We start from the raw sequence: 26,969 nt of genomic DNA, 5'->3' as shown, positions 1-26,969 counted from the left end.
CAGGCAGGACCCTGAAGACGACATCACCTCCTGATCTACGTCACTGTCACCTCCTCACTGGCCTCCAGAGTCTAGCCTCGCCCACACAGTCTCTTCTTCAAAGAGAGCTTCTGAATAAATTAAAACTCGATCAATCCAACCAGATGAGTTCCTTGCTCAGGGCCGTCCAGGGGATGCTAGCGACACCCTAGGTGAGAGACTGGGCCTCACCCTCTCCAGACACCACTGTTGAGCGAGTGCCTGTCCCAGGCGTCCTTCCTTCAGTTCACCGAGCTCTGCACAGGCCCTCCTACCCTGGCCACTCGACTCCCAGAGTCGTCCCTCCTGCTAGAGGGTAAACTCCGTGAAGGCCGGGCTTGCGGGTCACGGCCGTTTCCCAGCTTCTAGATCAGCGCTGCACACAGTAGGCACTCAGTATATTTTGTGAATGAACGAAGACAAGCCCAGGCCCCGGCAACCTCCAGTTGAGCCCAGGTGCAGATCAGCCCACGCCTGCCCGCAGCCTGTGACCGTGGGCCAGCAGGGCCTTCCAGAGGCACGAAAGAGGTGCTGCCTCAGTCTCCAAGGTCCTGTGTCAGGAGGAAGTGACTTCTGAGAGGGAAGCTTTTCAGGATGGCCCCTGGCTGGGGGTTCTGCAGGGACACAGGAGAATTTCTTACTTGAGTCCTTCTGCGTGCAAGGTCCGGTCCTACCTGGAAGGGCTTTCAGAAGGCCAGGTTTTCCTCCTGCGCTGCCCGCCCCATCCCCAATCTCACACCTGCACGACAGGCCTCGATTAACCGAGCTCTGGGGAAGACCTGGAAGACCAGGAGGGCCATTTATTCACCTCCTGACTCACTCCTTTAAGAGACCCTTGGAAGGTCCAGGTCTGTAGCTGGACCACAAAGGGGGCGGGGTCTTAAGTCGCGATCACATGTCCCATAAAGATCGGGAGATGTGGTTGGTGAAGGAGCTCCAGAACGCGGTGCCATGCACGGACCAAAACTAAAGCACAGACCAGGGGGAACGGCAGGCTGCCTTTCGGGGGAAGCTGAGAAGAAAACAAAATATGCTTAGATTGGCTCCTATGTGCACAAAGAGCCTCTTGGAGGATGGTGCTGTAGATAAATCCTGGGCTCTGGGGTAGGACTGCCTCTGGGTTGGAATCCCTGCTCCACCAAAGCTGTGTGATCACACTCCAAGTTGCTTAACCTCTCTGAGTTTCACTTTCCTCATTTGTAAGGAAGACGAACTAATGGCAGCTACCTCCGGCTTACAAAGAAGTTAATACTCACAAAGTGATAAGAGCGTGGGGCATGTAAGTAAGCGGGCAATAAATGTCACCATGGTTATTAATGCTGTTATTGTACATCATCAAAAGTGGTTACCTGTATTAGGGGCAGCTAGAAGCAGGACAGCAGGCAAAAGTGAAAGAGCCCTCACTGTACAGCTTTTAAAATCACATGTGTTATTTTAAACATCTAAAAATTACTATTTAAGAGGTAAAAGTCATTTGCTTGCTACAACTGGACTTTGAGATCTGGCCTGTCTTAAAGATTATTGGATTTGTATATTTTTGTGTTCATTGTTAAAGGCTCCCTAGAAACCCCATTTTCCTGTTTTCCACAGCAATTTCATCCTTCTCCCTAATATTTTAAGGGTTTCATTCCTCTGTGTCAACAGTCACACAATAATTAATACAGTAAATTTTTTGATCACTTTACCACTTTGCACATATTGCCTCATTTAATCACTGCAATGATTCTGAGGCACCGGCCCCACTCCACAGAGAGAGATCACATTAGCGCGTCCGTAATCGCAAGCTGGAGCCCAGACGTGCCCCAAGGCAGAACACCAAGTCTCCTACTCCAGTGCTGCTCGCCTCTCTAAGATTCAGATCCCGGGTCCTGCTCTAGACCTAGGGTGTGTCGGACCAGGCTGGGGAGCTGTCCTGCAGATACTCAGAGACTCTGAAGTTTGAGGCACAGACGGGCTGCCCACAGTATGGCCTCTGACCTTTCCGTTCCCCTCATCTATTTCCGGAGCCCATTGGAGCAGAGAAGGTGCTGGCCCCATGTTCCTGGTGGCCGTCCACACCCGTGCGGGGCACAGCATTGCTGGCTCCACCGTATCATCACCTCTCTGGGAGGACTCGGCCTTTCAGCCCCTTGGCTCTGGACCAGAATGTCAAACATGCCATGCTGCAGGACACAGGCCTCCTTGGGGGAGCTCTGGGCAGCAGCGCAGGTGTCTTTAGGGCCCAGGGTGAGATTTTCGATTCTGAAACCTGTGAAGGTTGCCCAGCACAGAGAGCAGGGCCGAGCACTGAGCCACAGCTATTGTAACACCACCAACAAAAGGCTCCCAGGGGGTGCCACTCCAGGTAACGTCATCAGAGGATGCTTTTTGTGTGTAACACATCGTTTGGGGTCCCCTGGGTGTGAGCAGAAGTTCCCTCTGGGCTCAGTCAGCAGAGGTACGCTCTGTGTCCCAGTTCTAGTAGCTAAAAAAGAGTTAGTGTCTGCCTGGAAACCAGCGGCTGGAGCCAAGCAGATGCTCACCTCAGATAAACAACAGGGTGGGACAGAAGCAGGGCCTCCAGGGCTGGGGAACTGCTAATTAATGAGTCACTGCAGAAAGATGGCAGCGCTTAGTAGCTTGGCTCAGTGGGGTCTCCAGGCGGGACCCCGGGAGGAAATAAGAAGCTCTCACAGATCCAGATTAGAAACTTCTTCACCTGGCCGTCATCCCCAGACACCAGATTTCCTAAAAGTGGCTGTTCTTGTTGCTCTAGATTTTATGACCTTCCTGCAGAAGACGCTGGAACATGCGAGTCCTTCTGGATGGGACAAATGGGACACCCGGCAGAGGGACCTCCTCAGGGATTTCTTAGGTACCATGCACAGCATCATGGATGTTTTCACAAACTCAAGCTTTTAAAGTGCATTGTCCCCTGATTCTGCAAAGTACGGACGACAGGCAAAGAAAGACAGAGCAGAAAGCTGGCGGGGGTTCCCAAAGCCAGATCCTACTGCTTCCCATCCTACCCGCCACCCCCTCTTCTCTCCCTCGGCTAACTTTCTGCAGATAAACCTTGCCTTTTTCTTGGCCCTTTTTGACATTTGGAAGACTCTCTTCCCCAGGATTATTCTGCTGAGAAGAAGAAACACAGGGCTCTTGCTTTGGAAGCTGCTGTTAAATGCAAAGTCCATGATAAATCAGACCAGTGAATTAAAAGTTCAAGATCCTCTCAAAAGCTCGTGAGTCCCACAACTGGCTGCAGATTTAAAGTGATAATAATAAACCTAGCCACCAAATCACTGTGCTTAGGGCTGGACAGGCAAGATCACAACAGACGGCGACATCCTGGTAGGGAGATTAGCAAGTACTGACGTGTGTCCTAAAAGGCACTGGGCAGCCATTCCCAGAACAGGTCCCAGAGAGGGCCAGCCCGGCCACCCTGCTTCTTGGGGCTGCTTCCTGGCCCATGTGGGCAAGTCGCATTATCTTCATTTCCTGGGCGTGTTCAAGTGAGTGCAAACCTCGGCCAGGAACACAGACAGGGTCTGACTGAGGACCAGGAAGGAACCAGATTATCCTAACTTCTCAGCTCGAGAGCCAGTTCCTGCAACCTCAGATCTCAGCCTGAGGCCAACAAGGTCATTTTTGCCACAACAAAGACTCAAAAAATGACAATCGTGCTCTGCTGGGTTTTTTTTTTTTTTATATGAAAGAGCCTCCTTGAAGAATCTACAGCAACTCGCCCCCCCAAAACACTACAGGATAAAAATATTCTGCCTACTTGACAAGGAGGTGGAAAACCTCGGAGTGCGTGCAGCGGGGTTTTCACCATCTACTCTGGGTACAAGTTTAATTTTCCTCATCACTGGAGGAGATAAATACAGGTTTTATCCTCTCACAGTTCCCCTGGGCTGCTCACAACGTGAATTATGCCTTTCTACGTCTGAAAGGGAAGAGAAACTTGCAAACGGATTCCTGATTATTTCTAAAGTGCCTCTGGGGACAGGAGTCCCAGGAACCGCCTGAGAGTTTGCAGACATCCTTCAGCCAACAGTGAGCGCCGTGGGGGCCACGCACCGCTGCCGGGCTCCGGTTTTCATAGCTGCTCTGTCTAAATATTTGGGGGATGATTCATTCCTGGACTCCGCAGAGGGCATCCCCAGGGTCTTAACACACCAAGGCCAGGGCGGAACAGGGAGGAAAGGAGGTGCACGGGCAGTACCTGGCGTCCCCATCGGGAAGGGGCCCCCTCTGCAGCAGAAGCAGGCTTCGCCCCGCGACGACAGGGAGCGAGTTTCCCTCTTCTCTGTAATAATAAAAACTCAACATGCTCCGAGCTCCACAGAGGACAGGAGACTGGCACAGGCCCGCCCGCCCTGAAGGCCTGTGACTGAATCAGCAGTGAGCTGCACGCTGGAGTTTTCCATAGGACCATTCAAACTCGGGCTGGGAAGGTCACACTGGCCTCTCCCTTCTCTGCTGACCGGCAGAAACTGGCCAGCCTCCACACCGCGGCACCCCCCACCCCCAGACGGCTCCCCAGGGAAAAGCAACTTTCTAGGAGTGTGGGGTCCAGGGGGGGAGGAACACCTTCCATCCACACGCGGCCGGCAGCAGGATCTTTAAAAGTAAAAACCAGAAACAGCAGGAGGAAGGCCGAGCAAGAGGCCAGTGGACACAGCATCCTGCGGCAGCTCGGAGAGATGACGGACGTGCCACGTGACCCAACACTGGAGTGCAGTCGACACCCAGCCTGCACACGCGGGCACAATGCGTAAACACGCACGGACAACAGAAGTGCGTTGGTGTGAGAGCAGACAGTTCAAGTTCACCAGGCTGGTTTTTTCCCTCCTTCTAAAGGTAGTCAGGCCCGGAGCACCAGGATCGTCACAGAAGGTTCCAGAGGCACGCCAAATCCCCTGACCTTCAGAAGCAGCCTGTAAACACCTCTTGGGGTCCTGCGTGGAGGGGACAGCCCCGGAGTTACTGCACCTTCCCATCTCAACCCTCCAAGTGTGACGACCAAAACACTCCTTCAGCCACCTGCTCCGGGGCTTCTCCCAAGGTCTGGATGGAAGGCGCGGTCAGTGCTAACTGCCAGTGAAGGGGGCGGCGGCTCTGCTCCCTGCAGCCCTCCCGACGGGAAGGCAGCTCAGGGCCCTGCGCGCTGGGAGCACGAGAGAACATGGGCGCTCTGCGTTCTTGTCTGAAACTCAGTTTGCAAAAACGCACCATCACAGGGGGATACCCGGGTTAAGAGGCTGAGGAGAAGAGATCCTCTCCCCCCAAAGTGGTCAACAGTCACTTTCTCTCTCCCTAAAAAAAGGGATGATGAGACCTCTGATGATAAAAATGGACAAAGGACTTTTTAAAAATCCAGGAGCAGTAAAGGCTGAAGTATTTTCAAACAGCCTAGAAGATGGAGTGGAAGACTCAAGAGATGTCTATGTGCTGAGGATGCAGGTCCAGGGTGAGTGACAGCTAAGGTTCCTGGGTCCACACCCTGAGGCCACCCCATCTTTCTGAGTGGCATGAAAACTCGCCAGCACAGGCCAGACGCGAGGACTTGGGACCACCTGCTGGGCTCATCTGAGAGGCAACAGGCTGGGTTCTCATCCTGCTTTTCTAGCCCTAGACTTAAGTATTCTATACTAATAGCAAGTAAGGGTTGGATTTGGTGGGTCCCCCCCAAAACTCAGGTTGAAGCTGAATTGCTGGTGTAAAACCACGAGTCAAAGCGATACAGAGCCCTCACGAGAAGCTGAGCAGAAGCTGGTGCCAGGCACTTGGGCTTCCCAGTCTCCAGAACCGTGGGCCAAAATAAACCTCTGTTCTTTATAAATTACCCAGTCTCAGGTATTCTGTGATAGCAACAGGAAGTTCACACAGACACTATGAAAACCTGATGATTTACCTCCTTTTCTCACTATTTCTTTCCTCCTTAACTTCTCTTCCTTTTGGAAGAGCTAGAACCCCAAATACCTGGAGGTTTTTCACCCACGTAGAGGCCAAGCCTCACGGTTCCTGGACGCTGACCACATTTCATTTTAGCAGCACGGGTTTCCCCGCTCCTGAAACGTGCCCTTGGCCCTGTTGACCAGAGGGTCCCTGCTATCCTGCTGCTGCAGCTGTCCCCGCACCACCCCACAGCTGAAGTGAACCAGAAAGTGTGCAGTGTGTACGAAGAATTGAATTTGCTGACCCACTTGGGTGGAAGAAAAAAAGTGCTCTGTAGGTGGATTAATGTGGTTGAACAGCTCGATGCCACCACAGTTGTGGGTGGCACTTGACATCAGGGTGGGAGCATTAGACCCCAGGTTAAGCCTGTGTCTTAGTCCTGGTGCTGCTGGGTGACTGTAGGTAAAGTACTTTGCCTCTCTGGTCTTACTTTCCTTGCTCATAACAGAAGGGAGTTAGATAAATGAACTTTTAAGGAGTCTTCCAGTTTTAATGTGATGATTCTGTGACTTCTTCCTCATTAGGGACATTCAGATAATTCAGGAAGTTGATGGTTATTTTATTGAATTTTCACATCCATCCACTGGTGTTAAAATCGACATCCCCATGATGCAGATGAGGAAACTGATGCTGAGAAAGGCCACGATTTGCAGTCGGCCCTCAATTAGCGAGTAGCAGACAAGGCCGGGATCCGAACCCTGGTTGTCCAATTTGACTCCATCTCTACCATTATTTTACTTGATAATATACCATTTGCTGCTTCCAATATGGCACTAAAGCTTTATTACTCTCCAAATTTGGGAATAGATGCCTAGTATTCTGAAGGCTGAATGTGACATCTTCTTTTATGGAAAGGTGGATGCTTTGGGTGAATTTTAATGTTCCTACATTTTTAGGGGGGGCCAGACCTGGCCTCTTTCCATCGATGGATATCACTGAGCAGCACCTGCTTCATTTGGAAGGAATTCTTTGAACAAGTTAAGATCTGGCCTCTTTCCAAAGCACTACTTCCTCTCTGAATGAAAAGGTGGCCGGCCACCTGATCTTTCTTATAATCACACAAATAACACGTTTTTAAAACAGGGATCTGTTTACATACAACACACACGGTGGTGGGGAAGCCCGAGCTGTAGTCAGGAGAAAGCGTTATAACTGAGTGGCGTTTATTAAACACTCTCCCGGGGACCGAATGGAAAACAAAGACGTTGCCAAAGAAGCCCGTGTGACCCGAGCCCGTGTCTCGAAAACAGGGACTCCTGTCAAATTTTGAGAATGAGCCTTTTCTCCTGCCCTCTCCCCATGGGGAGCTGGAAAGATCAACTCGTAGCCTCTCTGCAGGTCCCGCAGGGCCCCACGAGGAAACCTGAGATGGGAGATCTGTTTGCTACTTTGCTTTTATTTTCTTGAATTCTGACGCTGAGCAGAGCCCACAGCGGAGCCTCTGGTCCCGCAGCTGAGGTGCCTGAGAGAGACCATCTCCCAGGCGGCTGCTGGGGGCTTGGACTGCAAGGGCTCGTGGTGGTTTGTGCCAACAATACCAAACTCCCCCGTCCTGTGGCTTCCACCCACCTTCCCCAGCAGAGCCGGTGTCAGTGGCCTGGCCTGACCCCCATTTCTGCCCTGGCCTTGGGGCTCTGCCTGTCTTCTGGGACCCCAGCACTGTTTCTAACAAGTCAAGGTCCAATTCCAGCTCTTTCTCACCCTCTCCTCCAGGCCTCTCCCAGCTCCCAGGCTGTATCCTAAAGAAGCAGTTACACACTTGACATGATATCCAGCACAGGGACTACAAGGCTCACGGGGGTGGCAGGTAACCTGTGCTGGGTGCTCAAGGGCACCTTTACATCAAGAGAGGTCCCTCTTTGCAAGGAGCAGTGGTACACACCTATAATCTCAGTGGCTCGGGAGGCTGAGGCAGGAGGATCACAAGTTCAAAGCCAGCCTCAGCAATCTAGTGAGGCCCTAAGCAACTTGGGAGACCTTATGTCTAAATAAATATATGTCAAAAAAAAGGTTCCCTCTTCAAGGGCACTGATGACACAGGCCTTGTGCTAGAAACTCATTCATTATGGCTCATAATGAATGCAAACTGTACCCATATCGACTTCCCCTAAATATATTTTTAAAAACATGAACGCTAATTTTAAACTATCTTGGGTAATTTTTTTCTTTTGTGTCTTTCTGTTTTTTTCTAAATATTCTTCAATAACCAGAGGATTAGGAAAACATTTTAATATATATAAATTTTAAGAAGAATAAAGAACAGCCTGGACCAGTCAGGGCAGGTGGAATGGAAATAAAACGATGCTGTCCTGCCATCTAGTGGCTGTGAGAAAAAAAAGTCAAGACAGCCAGAGTCCTACCCAGGCTTTAAAAGAGGGCCTTTTCCATTTCCCAGAATCCTCGAGGTTTCCAGGGGAGACAGCTGTGTTACCTGAAGGAGGTGCTGAGCATCCTGGGCCAGGGACTGGGATGGAATGAGAGGGAAGCTATCTACCCCTGACTGCAAGGAGCGTCCGGAAGAGCCAACCACGCGCTGGTGCTGGATACCTGGAGCCCCTGAGGCTGCAGAGACGACAGAGGCAGGGAAGCAGGGCACCTCCTAGATCTGAAGGAAGCCACCAATCCCTGAATACCATATTCAGGTTGCTCCAGTGGCTTACATTTTAGCAGAATAAACAACCCCACTTAGAATCCTTAAGTTACCCAGGATCCTGGTGTGACGCTGGACACCCACGCTGTGCTTCAAATCACATCTATGTCTGTGACTAGAGGGTGTGACTATCCTGACTATTCTTTCCATGTCTCTCTCTTCTTCAGGCTTGCCTTCCGCTTGGTCACAAAGTCCGGTTGCTTTTACCTACCAGGCAGCTCTGGAGACTGCCCTGCCCCACTTGCCCGTCCCATTCCGCCTGGACAACCGTCACAATCCCCTGGTTTGCTGCCCCTCTCCACTGCAGCTCAGGGTTCTTGCATCATTTTAAAAAGGCTGTGTTAGTCAGTTTTATGATGCTATGACAAACTACCTGAGAAAATCAACTTAGAAGGGGAAAGATTTATTTTGTCCTTCAACTCAGGAGCCTTTAGGGGACATAACAAAGATGTAACTGATAATGGTAGAGTGTTACCGCTTAAACCCTTTAGTGACTTCCACTGTCCTGAGAATTGATTCTGAATTACTTGTCCCAAGGCTGCCTTCCCTCCACAAATGCACATGTTGGAAGGAAGGCCAGGCCACACTGACTCTGCTTCCTGCTGCAGCCCTGGGGCCAACACAACCTGGGACTTAAAGGTGGCAACAGAGGCCCTGGGTGAGAGCTCAGTTCAAGAGGCAGGTAAATGTAGGTTCAAATATGGGCTCAGCTGCTGAACAATGGGACTTGGTTCAAGGGGCTTACTTGCTCTCTGTCACTCCAAATAGTTCATGAACGAATGACATAATAAATTATCGACCAAAGAGGGCATTGAGATTGATCAATTTTAAAGTTTCTGATATTGTACTAGACAAAAAACATATATATATCTTAGTGAGGTAAAAAACAAAGTAGAAGAAAAACCCTGAATATTCAGGGTATGTCATAAATCCTAATTGAACTGTATTCAAATTGACTTCCTCCCGGTAGTGTTATCCTTAATAGGTGAAGACAGATGTCTAAAGAATGTAAACAAGCAACTAACATTTCACAATCTGGAAACGTAAGACATTGAATTACCATCCACTGCAGTTCAATATTCTTTAATAATTTAACAAGCACGTCTTACGCTTCATGCGACTAAAATAAGCATTTCAGAAGGTGGCATTTAATTTAAATATTTTGCAAAGACACTCAGGGCTTATTTTGATAATATGAAATTTGATGCCAAGCAGGTACAGTGGGCCAGAAGGTAAGGACCAAAGGGGGACAGAAATCACAACACAGACCACAGCCGCTTATGCAAAGAAGGGTTTAGGCCAGCATCCTCAAACAGGGCGCTCAGAGACCCTTCAAGGGCTGCAGACACTGACCAGATCCTCAATTTCCATTTGCATGTTTTTCTCCTAAAACTGGTCTGTCTGAAACACCACTGCCCTTTCAAATTCCCCCATCTCCATAGCATAAAAGAAGGGAAGACTTTCTCCCCCACCTAAACCTTATCTACATGCTGTCCAAATCTCCAGTCATCTAATGAAGGGACACGTAAAACATCCTAGCTGCGGTTTCCTAGAATCAGGCACCATGGTTATAGACGAGTCTGAGAAGCGTGAAGTACACACAGCAGCATGGAGTGTTCAGGGCCCCACTCTGAGCTGTTCCAAATTCACTTATACTGACATTGACACACACACACACACACACACACACACACACACACACACACACCCTAGAATGGAGTGAAAACAAAGCTGATTCTTGTTTATTCAACCTCCGGTTATTCCCCCAAATTTCATCACTGTTGAGCAAGAGTCTGTGAAAGCAAAGCAAACACTGATTCCAGACGGTAAACACAGGGCTGGGTTTTGTATCCTTTCCTTCCTCCCTCCCTCCCTATCTATCCATCCGTCCATCCATTCATCCATCCATCCAAGAATTAGAATTTAGAATTCAGAAACAAGATGATCGTCACAGGATGCCTAATCAACATTTCCTGGAGTGAAAAATGGAATCAGACCTTTACTGATAGAAAGCAAGTCTAGTAAGGGTACTTGGGTGGAGAAGCTGGCTTTGCTGACTACATGATACGGCTGTTCTGTAAATGAACGAGTTCCGCTGGCAGCCCGAGGTCTTGACAAACATTTATTTTAAAAGGACAATGATGAGTATTTACTAACGCAACTTTAATAATCTTTCTTTGGTTGAACACTTGGAATTAAACAGGTTTGTCTCTAAGTAAAAGGGGCATGGGTTTAATAAACCAAATTGTTTGGAAAGTTTGAGTGCATTCTTTTAGAGGAACTTCCCAGAAGCCGAAAAAAGAAAAATACCTGTAAAGACTGAATAACAATTCCTTTGTAAGTCAGGTAATTTCCAATTTCTTATTTTCAACATAATTGAAAGGTCCCGACCAAGCTGTCATTTTTGGCACAGAACTCAGAAGGAAGAATTAAGTGACATTACTATAACAAAATTCCTAACATCCCATGAATCCACTCATAATTTTACACTGTGTATAGCTCTAAAAATGAAAAACAGGAAAAAGAAGCGATATTGAACTTGTTCTTACTCCACCGATTAGTATTACTTGTAGATTTATTTGGAAACATTTTAAAAGTTCGCTCACTCCATTAAAAGTTGCAATTGCATTGCAATTTCTAATTAATAATTATTTTGATAAGCAACAACTTAAAAAGACTAATGATTTGTTAACATCTATTTGTTTAGATCAACTGTGAATTAATAATGGCTAAATAACAACAGTCTAGGATAAATTTCTTTGAACCCTCCTGGTATCTGGAAAATGTCTTAAAATGTACACAGTCACACATATGCACACATAAAAACGTTAGGATGTATGTGGTGTAACCAAGAAGGCTTTCCAGCAACTAAGTTTATTATATCAGAATAAAATGTAGGGGGGTAATGAATTTTAAAAAAATGAACACTTGAGTTCTGTGGGGTGGGGGGACAAGAAACAACATAAAAACTAGTTGTGGGGCTGGGGTTGTGGCTCAGTGGTAGAGCACTTGCCTGGCATGTGCGCGGCCCTGGATTCGATCCTTAGCACCGCATCAAAATGAATAAAATAAAAGATCCATTGGCAACTAAAAATATATATTACCAAAAAACTAGCTGTTAAGGGAGAGTTGTCCCATTTTTTTTTTCACTATAGATTTAGATTTCATTGGATACATTTAAAGGAATTTTTAAATGTCAATTTTTACAACACACCATTCTTTTCCATCATTTCTGGGGAGTTCAGCAAAGCTCTAAAAAGACTTTTGAAATGACACACAATTCCTATTTCTTTTTGCATTCAGAGGCAACTTGCTTGAACCAAATACTCAAAAAAGGGTGGGAAAAGTAGAATATAAGGATATCATTCACAGCAAACTTAACAAAAAAATCTGTATGTCACTTTAAAATATATAAGGGAGTAGGTGGTTTTATAACACAGGACTTAACACTTGATGGTCATGCTCCAAGGAGATTCCCTGAGGGGTGGGTGGGCCTGGAGCAATTTAACTCCTGGCTTTTGAAAGTTCCCAGGGTTTGGGGCTGTATTTTTCAGTTATTCCACTGGATATTCTTGCACTGTCCCTGGGTTTAAGTGGACTAGGGCAACCAATGGAATTTGGCTCTGCAGTGTTGGGGTCCTTCCCACCTCCCCATCCCCTGTCTGGAACATGACCCAAGGCTCTTTCTGGGGGTTACAGGGAGCCAGACTGCCCCTTGCCATCAGCTTGTCCCCTCCTGAGCAATGGCTGGAAGCACACCCTAACCTCCACCTGTGTCCCCTCCACTCTCTCTGGGACTTGTTCAGAACATACACTGGTCCCTCTTACCTGTGGGGTCCACGTTCCAGGGCCCACAGCAGGTGCCCCGAACCTCAGGAGCACTCAACCCTATCTTTTCATGCTTTCTCCTTCTTAACAAAGCACTTTCCACGTTGCATAGCCAAACTTGCCATCTGAGGTGTGACAGACTCCCTAGCAAGAATACTTTTTCCTTCTTTACAATTTCATGGCCAAAGATCCATCCATGTTTAACCACAGATCAGAGTGGCTTCGCACAGAACTCTTTTCCTTCCTCAAGTTGCGAATTTTCACCTTTGCACTTAAAGGAAGCACTTTCTGGCTTCTCTTTGGCATCTCTGCCTCACCAGCATCACTACTCTTGTGTTTTGGAGCCCTGATCAAATACACCTGAACACTGCACCCCAATACCTCGACAGAGGGCGATAAACGACCAGACTGCCAGGTCACTAACAGGAAGGTCACGTGTGTAGATTCTGGAGAAAGGGATGAGTCACACCCAGGACGGGACAGGGAAGGACTCCATGGGACTACCCAGAGCAGTGTGCAGGTTAAAAGCTAGGAATGGTCGATTCCTGGAATTTCCCACTTCATATTTTAGGCCATGATTCATGGATAAGGGAGCGGGTGTGGCTACTGGACAAAGAAGCAGGGCACTTCTGACCCACGATGGCTCCTGTTTCCTGTCAGGAAGCTCCACTCAGGGCCCAGGCATGGTCAAGGTTACAAGGAGGGTGTGGGGTTTCTCCATGTCCCTATAGCCCTACTCCTAAATGGAAGCACACAGAGGAAACTTCTGGAACCTTCTGGAGTCTCATCTCCACTGCACCACGGATTGGTTGTCATTAGAAAAGCAAGCTGTTAAACCTCCTAGTGCCTCAGTTTCTTATCTGTTAAATGGTGAGAACAACAGAACTGTCCCTGGGTTTAAGTGGACTAGGTACGACAACACCAAGCCGGCACGCGAGAGTTTAATGAAGGAAACTATGATTACCATTAAATGTACACTTTAGAATTTTAAAAGTGGACCCAAGGAAGGAAGAGGTGGGAAGGGTAGAAAGGATGCACTGTCCTCCACAGTGAAGTTCCTCCAAGGGCACCAGGGGGAAGGAGGCCCCCAACACGGCCTGTCCCTTGGCTCCTAGGCGCTGCCTTTTAGTCAACTCCGAACTGGCAGCAGCAGCCCTGACTCCATTCTGCAGGTGCCTGCACATGACCTCTGATGAGAACAGCCCCTCATTCCTGGGAACTGCCTCCAGACACACAGCTTCAGAGCAGGAGACCCCTACAGCTTGGCCCTCCCACTCCTGAGACAGGAGAGTGCACGGGGGACCCTGGAGTGGTTACATGCAATCAGCAAGATCCTATGCAAACCTCTAACACATGGCATGAGCTTCCTTCCCTAAATGTCCCCTCTCCATGGGTGGGTGGAGACAGCACAGGTGGCAGGCTTGAGTGGTTGAGGGTTCCTGATGAACTCAGCAAGGAAGAAAACTTACCGGAAAATGGATGAGCCAAACATGGATCGATCTGGCTTAGCATCAACGGTGTCTGTACTTGCAGAATCCCCGGCTCCCTGCTCCCCAACATGGTCCTGATCATCTGCCATCTGAGAAGAGAAAAAACCCAAACACGCCATTGGTATGCAGTGGCACTGCTGGCCTTGTGATACTATTAAATGATACTCACTAGGTGACACAGTTTTTAATTAAGCCTAGGGGTGAGCAGTTTGCATATTTAAGTTCCAGAATGACTACACCATCAATTCAATACACAAGTGCCAAGTCTCGTCCAGGCTTCATGCCAGAGACAGGGCAAACAGCAGCAAAGGAGTCAAAGCCCTGGTCCTCAGGGAGCTTCTCACCCAGCACCCACGATTTGTGTTCAGGTTTGTATCAACTAGGAACTTTCCTGAAATTCCTGGCAGGTCTTTTGCCTGGCATTGCTCAAACATAGTTCAAAAACAGCAGCACCCCTGGAAGCCACCAAGCTCTCTGTTTCTGATGATTTTACATGGCTCTACCAAAATCAATTGCCATCAAATTATTTTCCTGTTCAAGAATTGTCAACAGATCTGCAGTGTTCAAAAGTTTAGCTCTTACCCTGCCTCCTGGGATTTTAAGGGCTTTCCTGATCTAGCACAGGAGTCAGCAAACTATGGCCTGCCACCTGTTTTTGTGAATAGAGTTCTGGTGAAAGCAGTCATGCTTGTTCATTTGCATATTATCCAGGACTGTTTTCTCCGCAGGCAGAGTTGAGTAATCATGGTCCACCGAGCCAAAAATACTGACTACCTGCCCGTTTACCGGGTGTCACTCCCTCCGTAGCCCTCTTCTTGGTCTCACTGATTTGCACTCTACTAATAGCAGGGCAATATCAATTCATTGTCAAAGGCATCTGGCACACAGAAGGTGCTCATTAAATAGATATTGAGTGGAAGGCAGGAAGAAATGAATTCCCAAGGGAAACGAATTAGCTGAAGACGATGCAGCTGGTCCAAGAAGAGCCGGTTATCTGAATAACGTCTCACAATCCAGTTCTGTTTCATTCCTCATGAAGGGACCAGGGATCCACTTTGAGCAACAAGGGGAAAGCTCTCCAGACTCCAAGTGCTTCCTGTTCTCAACCTCCGAGCCAGGGTCACTGAGCAGGTCCCAGTCACTGGGGGCAGTTCTGTTCACCTGGCAGGGCTCAGCTGGCAATGGCTACAAAACCAGAAGGCATCTATTTTGCAGAACGCTTTTGCTCCAGAGTCCAAGTAATAACTTCTGGAGGTGGGAGCAGGAATCCAGCTCAGAGAGGGATGTCCACAGAGGCAAAGTGACAGCCTGATGGCCCCGAGCTCTGAGTGTCATTGTGTGCTACTTCTGGCTGACCTGAGGGAGAGCTGGGTAGTGGCGAGGGTGGGAGGAGACTTTAGAAGGTGGTGGGGTGTTGACGGTGGCGAGATTTCATGCGCACACATACATATCCCCAAACTTAAGATGTATACGTTAAATACGCAGTATTTCAATGTCAATTATACCATAATAAAGTGTTGTTGTTGTTTTAAAAGAAAATCCCCCAAGTCAACATGTCTTTAAGAAAAACAAAACATTTGTTTTCATATTATCCGGAAAGCTGAGAATTTCAGAGACTCCCTGTCACTCATTCAGTGACTACCTCTGGGAGGCCAAGCCCCAGGCCTGGTCTAGGACTCAGGGATATACCTGTGAGCCAGGTGACTCTGTCCTGCCATGTTGGGAGACAGAAAGGATGATGATGTGTGGCTCAAATGTTGAATTGCAACTGTGTGTGTGCACCAAGGCAAACAATGAGTGGCCACACCAGGGGACCTTGATAAGCCACCGAGGAGTGAGGGAAAGTTCACCAGGGAGGAAACACTGAATTGAGATCTGAAAGGGGAAGCAGAGAGGGTGGAGAGGCAGCTCAGGCCGAGGGAGCTGTGTGCTCCTTCAACAGCTGTACGTTCCATCCCAGGAGGAGCGTTGCTTAAGGTCCCCAGCCTTCCCAGCCACAGGGAGAGGGATTGGGACTTAGTCACAGAGAAGTAAAATTAGGCTGATCTTTGCAGCTCAGTGGTGGGAGCTTTCCTTTCACTCACTGGGCCACAAGATCTTCTTTCTGGGGCCTCAGCATTGTCCCTTGTTGACTCTGAACTCTGCTGAGGGTGGCAGGCCTTCCTGCTGACAACTTCAGTTTGTTAAATTTGCAAGGGTAAACATTAGTCTCTTCCTTATTCTACCAGGTTGGGCTTGATTGCAGGAAACACCCAAAGGGCCCAAGGTGTGGTCCTGACCTTGGTGGGGGTTTTTCAGCCGTGCCAACACTTGGTTTTGACCCCAGGTTTCCCTTCATTCTTACCACCCTCAAAGAAAACCCAGGCGGGTCACAGTTCTGCGTGCTTCCTGGAGAGGGCGCACCTGGCACTATTTTCTTGTTATCTGGCCCCTTTCCAGGGTGCAGGCTGCAAAGAGCAGACATTAAACAATGGCTTTTCCCATTGTTAAACATGTCTAATGTCACTTTAAATAATTTGATATGTAATACCCACTGCTAATGGTCTGGATGGGCATTTGTTCCACAAGGAACAAATGTGTTGGAAGATTGGTCCCTAGCATTGGGGACATTAAGAGGTAACAGAACTTTTGAGAGAAGGGACCCTGAAGGAGGTTATTAGGTCTTGCTGGAGGAGCTGCCCTTGGAAGAGGCTAATGTAGTTCCTGTAGAAACTTTCATTCATTCTATAGAGAATGAGCCTGGCCATTCCCTGGCTGCTCTGGCTTCCTGTCTTGCAACAAGCTTTCTTACTCTGGCATGTGCTCCTGTCATTGTGATGTCATTCACCATGAGTCCTCCACCAGAGGTGAGCTGATGCTCGCATTGTGCCCTTGAACCTCCAGGCTAAGGAGGTAAATACACTTCTTTTCATTATTAAGGGACAGACCTCAGTTATTCCATTATAGTAACATAAAACTAATAACACATCAAAGCACTAACAATGCCAGGCACATAAGAAGTCTTGGCTAGTTATTAGTATTTTTGCCATAACTCACTAGGACTGTACCTGTATGCAAATTGGGAGCTTACCTTAACCTATTTTTTTTTTTTTTTAATCACTGAAAAGTGTCAGGTACCTGGCAGGCACCCAAATATTTTTTTTTTGCAGTGCTGGGGATTGAACTCAGGGCCTAGTGCTTGCCTTGCAAGCACAACTGAGCCATATCCCCAGCCCCAATAAATATTTCTTTATAAATGTAATTAAATAAACTGCATATCCATCAACAGAACCAAAGGGACCCAGGAGGATGGTTAAGAGCCCAGGTGTGGCCACCAGCAGAATGGGGGTTCAATCAGCCCTTGCATGTAATTTGCCACAGAACCTTGGAAAAAGTACTCAGCCTCTGAGGTTCAGCATCCTGGTCTGTAAAATGGGAAAGTGGTAGTGCCTAAGTCTCAGGCAGCTGTGAGGACCAATGAGACAAGGGTGCAGAATGCCAGGGATGGTGTAGCACATGCTGAATATTTACAGATATTCTCTACTGTTGCCTCTGCCTCCAGGACTAAGAGTACATTCAACTATCAGCCTCCGCTGATATTTTAAAACCATCCATCCACAGTTTAAACAGCTTTGGTGGAGACTGAAAAAAAAAATTTCTGTAGTGATTTCTAAACATGCTTAACAGGTGCCCACAAGTTTGGGTAACTGGTACCTAGCTGGGTGGGGAATTACTGCCCGCTGTTACTTGAACTGTTTTATTTTGTTCCCAGAAGAGGGGAAACTGACTAATGGCAGTTGCTTCCCTTGCCAGGTGACATCACACAATCTGCATCTCACTTCTTGCCCAAATTAAGACATTCCTCCTAAAGGGCTCAAAAGAGAAAAAGTCCAGGTGACCTCTACTCCTCACCTCCAAGTCTCTGGAGGGAGGAAGCCGGGCTCTGCTTGGCACGCAAGTGTCCACTAAGTCACCGGACATTCACACATAGCCAGAAGACAGGAAACTTGCCCTGAGTATGCTGCTCAAAGTCAGGCAGTTTGCAGGTGGCAGAAAGTGGATGGTACACCTAGGTAATAGCAGTATGGGGGAGGAAGGCCAGGTTGACCAGACTCCGAAGGAGGAAACAGTCTGGAAGTACAGAGATCAGGGCCACGTCAACCGGGGCAGGAGTTCACGGGAAAGGCTTGGGAATAATCCATCCAAACCACCTACAAGTAATTTTACTTCCTTATAAACTGGAAAGCTGAATACAAAGGTGAAAGGTTGCAAAAATGACCAGGAGCCCAAGAGTCCACAGAGCCAAGTGTCACCTGGCTCTTTTTCACCCCCTCAAGATTCCTCCAAGAGCCCTGCAGCCAGGGGTAACCCAACAATGACCAGCCTAACGCCAGCATCCTTAGCCTTGACCCAGCGCTGCTGGGCACCATAATCCCATCCTGCATCCACACAGCGACAGTCCGCCCGGGGTCACTGCCGATTCCACCTAACAGACGAGGCACTGCGAGGGCCAAGGTCCCACGGCCGGAAAGCAGCGGCGTGGGGACTGGAACCCAGCGCAGTCTGACCAGGGGCCCTCCCTCCTTCCTCGCCAATCCCGAAGGGCGCGGGGTGTTCCCAGCGCCAGGCTCGGGAGAAGCTCGGCAAAGCCGGCGGTGGCGGGGGCGTGGGGCATCCCTCCCAGACTCCGCGCCCGCGGTCGGGGCCGCTCCGCACTCGCAAACCGGTTCCCACCGCGCGGCGGGAGGCGGGGAGGCGGGGAGGGCGGGCGGCCGGGCGGCAGGAAGCGCGCGGCGGAAGGGGCCGAGGTTACCGTTCCCACGGAGGCCGGGAGGCCAGAACCTGCGGCGGTCTCCGTCCCTCTGCCGCCAGGGTCTGGGGCCGCTTTCTCGAAAGCGAAAGTAAAAGTCCCAACCAAGCTTTAGGGGGAGGAGCCGCCCCGAGCAGGACGCGGACCGGGCGGGGCCGCGTGCGCCGCCCCCGGGACGGTGCGCGGCGCGAGGCTGGGGAGTGGGAAACCCGGGCCGCCGCGCCTGCCGCGCTAGGGGAGCGCCTCCGACAGAGTCGGCCGCCCGCGGAGGGGCCGCGGCCACCAAGCGCACTGCCCTCGGAGGGCGCCTTCGGCGGCCCCCGGGGAGAGCGCGCTCTGCGAAAGGGGTCCCGCGCGGTCTCCCGCCAACTGGGCGGCGCGCAAAGACAGCGGCTTGGACAAAGTTTGCAGAGATCTACACGATCCCGCCGCTGTGCGCCGTCCCCGGAAGGCACATTCTGCAAAATTAGCAGCGCTCCAATTGACCCTACAGACTTGTCACACTGACTCGCAGTGATGGGGAGCTTCTCTTGTCACCCCCTCTTACCCTGCCTCCAGTCTGGACTCTACCTGGGCCTTGGCACCAACTCGAAGACCCAATTCCCAAAGCCAGAAGGCCAGACCCTTGACCCCGGCCTGTACCGTTCGCATCCCCTCGGGGCTCCGCGCCTCATTGAATGTGTTACCTTCCCCCAAGGCTGAGCCCCTCGGGCCAGCTGTGAGGTCGCTGTGGTCTTGGGGCCTCCCAGACGTCGCTTCCACTCGCGAGGGCGCCCTCTTCCCCGCGGAGACCTAGGAGCTAACTCAAGCTTCCTCTCGAGTTAGCACCTCGCAGTCCAGGCAGCTTGCCTCGAAGTTGCGCCAGAATCGTTCAAGAAGTGTTTGCCGAGCGCCCCCTTGTGCCAGGCCTGGGTGTGTGACCGTGAGTTGGCCTAATGCGGAGAGATTGACTTCCTCGGGACCCTCCAGCACATGCCCTGTTTCCCCTTGGAGAGAACAAGCTTCATGGTTGACATCAGGCAATAATCTCAGCTTATTTTGCTTACTGGCTCTCTCTCTCCCTTGGGCCTGAAACGTCAGTATTATCTCTAAAATTTCACCAGATAAGATCACTTGGTTTCAAGAAACCTGGGGTAAGTGTAAGGGAGTAATTATAATTGATGAACTCCTGTGATAATCCTGAATTCTGGTATATTTTTATGGGTAGTTGTATGATTCCTAATACAGGTACCCGAGTTCTTATTTAACACCAGTGTTCCTGAAGTATTGGAGGTAAACCATTTTAGATACTAAGATAATTTATTAAAAAAAAATTCAGTTGTGAACCATTTGAGAAGTAAAGGATCTGTTGATAAAGCAGATAAGTTGCTCTGATTTGTGTAAGTTGTAAAACTAGAATTTTGGAGGTTATTTTTGAAATACAATGAATGCTAGGAGTGGGAAGGGACCACAGCAATCTCTGCTCATTGGATGATGAGGACTCTGAGTCAGAGAAGCTGCCCACCCTCAAGCCTGCTACTGGCAGAACCAGGATATGTTGCCTAGAAAAACAATGAATTTTCCACCCCCAGGAAAGGTCCACCATCAATCATGGCATCCAAGTGTTGTGTTGGTTTGTCCACCAGGAACTCATAGCTGGTTCAAATGGAGAGGTGGCTAGAAGGGAAAACTTTTCTTATTGTGGGCTGGTGTGTGAAACTCCAGTGTTATTGTCCCCAGACTGAATTATCACAGTATCAACAAGTCAAGTCACAGAAACATGGAAGGGAAGAAACCATTTTGAATTTTTCCTTAATTGTACAGACATTTTGAATCCAAACAATACTCTATTCTGACTATATCTCCTTTGTGTCTCCAACCTTGGACCATGTAATTTTTAACAATTTATTTAATTATTTTTATTTTCCTGTGCTAAGGATGAAACCCTAGTCTTGGCATGAAGCACTCTTCCCCTGAGCTGCACCCCAGGTCTAGCCATGTTATTGATCCATGCTTCTTTCTATAATGACAGGAGTATAGCATGATCTTCCTGCCCCCTCCCTCTCAAAACATCCCCAGCTCTTCCTATTTGGATGGTTTCCCAGGGGTTGTCTTAGCAGTGGCTCCAAGCAGGTCCCTCTGGGCCTTCCCTCCAGCTCTCTGCTCTGCTCACCAGGCTGGCCACAGGTTCTCCGCCTCCACCTGCTGGGCACAGCACCGCAAGGAGGAACACCAACAATTCCTTCTCCTCTTTTCCACAGCTCAGACCAAGCTTTGACTTTTGACCCCCACTGAAGGGTATCCCAAGATGTTCAGAAATACCAGGCCGGGCACCAACAGGCCCAAAACCCACTCTGCACCAGCAGGCCTCTGCCCGGTGGGGAGAATGGGAAGCTCAGGCAGAAGCTATTCCCTGAAAGGAAGAATTCATGTTGTACCTTATCAACTGATGGCCTCTCAACTTCCAAGTCAACCTTTTTGTCTGTTCTGCAAAAATTTATCTGAGCCCTTTAATTAGTCTTCCTTTGTTAAACTTTGTCTGTAGGGGGCACTGGAGAGACATTGCAGATGGAAAGAGCTTTGTTTTCCTGGTTCTCTGCCTGGTGTGCGCCTGCAGAGGGCCTGGCTTCTCAGCACCAGCTTCCTATAGAGTGCCTAGTGGTCAGAGCACCCTGCAGCCAGCTGGGACCCTCCTCAGGTGGTTTTGTAGTGGAGTGCCTCCACTGAGACACCTCTCCAAGGACAGCTCTCTCTGCATCTAGAGGGCTGACTTCCAGAAAGTTCCAGAAAGCAATTCCAGCAAGTTCCACAGGCATGACAGAACAGTGACTTCTTTGCCATCTAGTGAGCCACAGCCATGCTCTCCAACAAAGTTTGGACCTAAGCCCTGGTGGGGAAACAGGGGAGGTGATGGAACCTTTCTTGGGTTCCCATTTCAGCTCCAGGGGTAGCGGCATATTATGTTATATTGTTATGTTTTGTATGAGTTGTTTGCAGGAAATATGATACCTCAGAATATGACTGTATTTGGAGGTAAAGTCTTTAAAGAGGTAAAATGAGGGTGGACTCCAATCCAATATGACTTTTGTCTTTCGAAGAAGACAAAAGTTTCTGGACACAGAAACACACAGAGGGAGACCATGAGAGGATGCAGGGGAAGGACTGCCATCTACGAGAGAGGCCCCAGAAGCTTCTGGCCCAGGAAAAGGCTGCCTCGGGAGTTGGGTATTATTATTCAGCCTTGGCCCTGTGAACCCCAGGAATGGGGGTGAGGGTGGGGTGGGATGTCTGATCTGGGAAAGTGTGAGAGCCCAAGACAAGGCCCTGCTTTGTGAATTCTCCACCACAAGCGAGGGGACACAGCATTGTCTGTGCAGTGCAGAGGAGTGGAGGATGGAACAGAGTCAGCGCCATCAGCTCAGAAGAGCAGGGCAGGGAGTCTGCGCTGCATCTCACATGAGAACTCTCCTTCCCCAGCCCGCAGCCAGCTTCTTTGAGTGAGCAACTCTTGAACACCCATCATCAGGGTTAGCTCCTTCCATGCATGTTGCCCAGCCCAGAAGTCCCTGCAGCTCCTGCAGACCTGTCTACCCTAGAGGCGTGGGGAGTTAAAGTACAGGGTAACACTCAACCAAGGGACCACAAGACATGAGTGGGTGTTGGGGGCTATGCCATACGGACTACGCCAAGATGGCGCCTGGCAGCCAGCCAGAAGTTGTTTTGGTCACATCAGCGGTGAGGAAGTCGGTTAACATAAGCACACCCAGGTGTTTTGTCATTGGCCGTATCCAATTAAGTCCACGCACACAGCGCATGCGCAAGTGTTCCCGAGTGCTCCTGCTCGTTCCTACTCATTTTGACCTTTACTGTGATTGGACAGCTAGCTCCTCACCTGATCTTTGCTTAACTAACTTTGGCCCTACCCTTCGCCTCCTGGAGGGGATATAAGCCAGCTCTCCTCGAGCGCCAGGGTTCCCAGGTTCTTGAATCATCACTAAACCGTTCGAATTCAAGAGTCTCGCTACTCGTTTGCCTCCCGCACCAAATTGACTCTGCTGGACGGCGTCAAGTGGGCAAGTTTCCCAGACCCTCATTCTTCAGGGGGACAATTCTGAACTCATTTTATACACTTTCCCAGAGGGTCCCCAGCAAGAATGAGCCCTAGTTGCCAGTAGCAGTAATAAACTCAGAAAATACACTTTATTGATTCTTCTTTCCCTAGCCCGTGGAATCACCTCCCAATCTACTTGCACCCAAGTTCTGGCTTCCAGCTCTGCCTGCAAGGGGCCATGAACCAAGGCAGGCATGAACTCCCAGTGCGGGAGGAACAACCCCAGGCTATCCTGAGCAACAGTGATAGAATGAGGAGTCAAAAACTGTCCCCTTTCATGACCTTTGTCACCTCTATAATTTCAAAACCAGTTCATATGTGCAGCCCTGAGAGTGCTGGAAGTGATTCGGAGCTGGGAAGAATTGCCTCATGCTCCAGATGACACGATCGAGGCACAAAAAGATCTTGACCAGCTGACACAAGGGGTCCACCCTTTTCTTTATCAAGAGATAAAAAAGGAACACTACATTTAAGTTCGAAAGCAAACCAAGTGCCCCATGAACACAGCATTCATGCACGTGGAGCAAAAGGCTGTTCAGCTTTTCATTGGTCACCAGCTCCCTGAATCAAGACTCTAAAAAGCCAAAGCAACACGGTGTGGTGCTGGCAGAAGCATCCAGATGGAGGGTCCATAAAACTCTCCCCGTCCACTGCCAGGCCCACGTCCTGGACTCTGCTGATTGGACAGGACCATGTGTCTCTCAGCAGTTCCTTCAGACCCATTTGGCCTCACCTGTCATGGCCCTGTGCCTACTTATGCCAACCCAGCTGCAAGGGCGGCACCCAGCTCTGTGAGGGCTCTGGCCATCTCGCATGGGCACAAATCACAGTATCTTTGGTGTTTTGCTGCCCTTGGGGTTTTCCTGTTGACACTGAGGCATGACATGCTCTGGGACTCCCTGGACACATACATGGCATGGAAGTGTAAGGGAGTTAATGCTCCAAATTTTTCCTCCTCCTTCCTCTAGCAGATGTTCCTGGGTAGCAGTCATTTATGTGGTCTCTTGGAATGGAGCTTATACATATAGGGCATCCCTAATCCAAAACTCCAAAATATGAAACTTTTTGTGCACCAAGATGATGCCTTGAATAGAAAATTTTACCCCATGAAACTTTATTTCATGATCAAAATTATTAAAAATATTGTATAGGACTGAGGATGTGGCTCAGTGGTAGAGAACTTGCTAAGCACTTGCGTGAGGTCTTGGGTTCAAAAAATAAATTTTAAAAAATTGTATAAAATTGTCTTCCAGTCATGGGTATAAGTGTATATGAAGTATTAATGAATTTCATGTTTAGATTTGTATCCCACACCCAAGATATCTCATTATGTATATGCAAACACTCCCAAATAAAAGCAAACAAAACAAAACCAAAAACCTCTGAAATTCAAACCACCATGGTCCAGACATTTTGGATAAGGAATACTCAACTTGAAGCAGGTGGTAGCCATCTTGAGAACCAAACCAAATACTGACCACCTCCCTCATTTTCTGTCCTCTTATTCCTGCTCTCTGAATTACACTGCCAAAGCCCTTACCATGTAAGCCTTCACCTCAGGTCCTGTGTCCTGGAGAATCCGGGCTAAGATCACATGTTCCTTGAACCATTTCCTATGGCCAGAGGGACCCTTGGTGTGCTCACCAACTGGAACTTGAATGGCCTGCTGTAAACCCTGTGTCAAAGGGGAGGGATGGAGGCCAAGAAGGGAAGGGTCTGTGTAGAATGGGAGGGGGATACAGTACAAGGGTAGTGGCTATTGTCTTAGTCTTTTTGTTTGTTTGTTAGTTTTGTTTTTGCTTCTGTAACAGAATGCCTCAGTCTAAGTAATTTGTAAGGAACAGAAATGTATTTGGCTTTCAGTTCTGGAGGCTGGGAAGTCCGACGGCATGAAGTCAGAGAGTCTTCTTGCTGTGTCATCTCATGGCAGAGGCCGAAGGGCAAGAGAAAGCAGGAGGTGACCAGACTCATTTTTACAACTGTTCACTCAGCCCATGATGTTAGTCCACCAGCCACCTCTCATTAGGCCCCGCCTCCCACTACGGTGGTATCTAGGATGAAGTTTCCAGCATATGAAACCTGGTCACATCCAAAGCACAGCATCAGCCCGACAGGTGGGACTGTGTCTCCCTTGCCTGGCAATGAGTGTTCACCTCAGTCCCTTGAACCATCCCATTCCCAGTCTCATGGTTGTTTTCCTCTTGATTTCTGACATATGATAGAGCAGAAGTGACAGAACAAGTCCACTTACGCAGCTTTCTTTGAGCAATCCTTGCTTCCGCCAGTGGGACCAAGAAGTGGTAACAGCTGTGGGCTGCATCACTGCCTGTGGCAAAGAAAAAATGTTCCACAACTTCTTCCCTCAATGCAGCTGACCCTGATTTCTCAGCCCCCCACCCTGGGGACACGCTCATTCTCGGTGATTCTGGGGGCTCATAGCCAGGTAAGACTTGGTAAGTCTGGTGGAGAGCAAAACATCTGGAGTTGCAGTTCCCATCTGCTCGGGCTGGTGGGGAACCTGCTGCCTCATCAGCTACCCCGGCTGCCTTTCAGCATGAGAGTCTGCACAGCCCAGAGTCCCTGATGGGTCCCCTTCCCAGGTAGAGAGAGCAGCTTTGTGCCCACATGGGGCAACTTGAGACTCCCCTGTTCTCATGGGAACATTGCTCTTCTTCACTTCCTTTTCTCCCCCCAGATGTCCCAACATCACATCAAAATACTACTGCCTTCTCTCCACCTGACCTGGGGACACTCCGCCTAATCTCACAGCACCGAGGTCAAAGGTTGCTCATTGGTAGCCTGCCAGAAAAATATTACCTATGGCCTTGTTTAATTGTTTTATGCCCAGTGTTTTATCAAAGAGGGGATTTTGTGTGTAAGCACATATCTCCAGCTTCTTTGGATAAATCAGAATATTTGGCAACATGGGTACTAATTCCCTGTGACAACAGATGGCTGAGTCTGAGGAGTGCTGGGTTTTTCCTCTGTTTGGGGAGGTCCTACCATGTACTGTGACCTCACGCCTGACCTCTACCAGCATAGTGGTATGAGTATTAACTTATTTCATTAACTCAATAACTATTGTGTAACCTTTAAGGCCAGACCTGTCGCAGACCCTCAGAATATAGACGTGGCAACAAGAACCAAGTATCCTGTGTTGGTGGAGCTTGTATTTTGATGGGGATGATATAATTAAAGATACATATGCTAGGCCTGTCATCCCAGCGGCTCCAGAGGCTGAGGCAGGAGGATCGCAAGTTCAAAGCCAGCCTCAGTAATGACAAGGTGCTAAAGAGCCTGTCTCTAAATAAAATACAAAAACAAAATAGGGGTGGGGATGTGGCTCAGTGGTTAAGTGCCCTGAGTTCAAAACCCAGGACCACCCCCCAAAAAGTAATAAAAATGAAAATGAATGCATCAATATTTAATATTTCAGGTAATGATAACTACTGTGAAGATCCTAAAACTGAAGTGGGGACTAGAAGGTAATGAGCTTGGGGTGGGAACAGGTGAGGTGACCTTTTGTATAAACAGAGATGGAAAGCAATGAGAGTCACAAAACCAGGGAGAGAGGTTTTTGTCCTCAAGCTATCCTTGTGAAGGTCCACAACACAAGGGAATAAGCAGAAAGGTCTGTTTGGGACCTGCCAGGACAGAATACTAAGGCCTGAACATTCGCCATTTTGTGTTCCAATAGAAGCTAAACACAAATTATCTAAACTAATTTTTTAGTTTTACTGTCCTAAATGTTTTCAGTAGATAAAGCTCAAATTCACACATTAGCTCTACCCTTCCCCGGGAATGAATCAGTCCTGCTTTACTTCCTGAGTTTTTAAGCTGGCCTCTTGGCCTTCGTCGTAGGATGCCTACAGCCAGCTTTTCTAATTTGATCACTGGGTGATGCATGGTGTATTCTTGAGATTCTTTTCTTGGGTTGTGATCACAGCTCCTGTTCAACTACTACACACTGCCTGGTCATACACCAGGGTTTGGCTATCCACATAAACATGATGCTGTTCTGAGTTCACTCTTCTATTTAGAGAAGCCCGTCAGCTAGAAATACCTCCACCTTATTTCCCAGACGCATGCGTGCTGAGAGCAAGTTGCCAAAATAGCCCTTTGAGTAAGTGGCAGCTTTAAAAACCAACCAACTGCTGACTCAAA

The 26,969-nt window shown here is 48.9% G+C and overlaps 1 protein-coding gene across 2 annotated transcripts in view; it reads right to left on the bottom strand.

The window, feature by feature from the left end:
- Positions 1-19,557, bottom strand: part of Casp7 (caspase 7) — a 33,349-nt gene extending 13,792 nt beyond the window's left edge. The window contains exons 1-2 of one of the 2 annotated variants that reach the window (XM_047554267.1): positions 19,402-19,557; positions 13,906-14,015 (exon numbers count right to left, since the gene is read on the bottom strand). In XM_047554267.1, the coding sequence (XP_047410223.1) occupies positions 13,906-14,015 (110 nt within the window). In that variant the 5' untranslated portion in view covers positions 19,402-19,557. Of the gene's footprint in view, positions 1-13,905; positions 14,016-18,718; positions 18,832-19,401 lie in introns of those variants that run through there. The other variant, XM_047554266.1, reaches the window with a different exon arrangement.
- Between the last annotated feature and the right edge of the window lie 7,412 nt (positions 19,558-26,969).

The sequence above is a fragment of the Sciurus carolinensis genome, chromosome 5 (genome assembly GCF_902686445.1).
Source record: "Sciurus carolinensis chromosome 5, mSciCar1.2, whole genome shotgun sequence".
Classification (NCBI taxonomy): domain Eukaryota; kingdom Metazoa; phylum Chordata; class Mammalia; order Rodentia; family Sciuridae; genus Sciurus; species Sciurus carolinensis.
The sequence above is the reverse complement of the archived record's forward strand: the minus strand, read 5'-3'. Positions and strand labels throughout refer to the sequence as shown.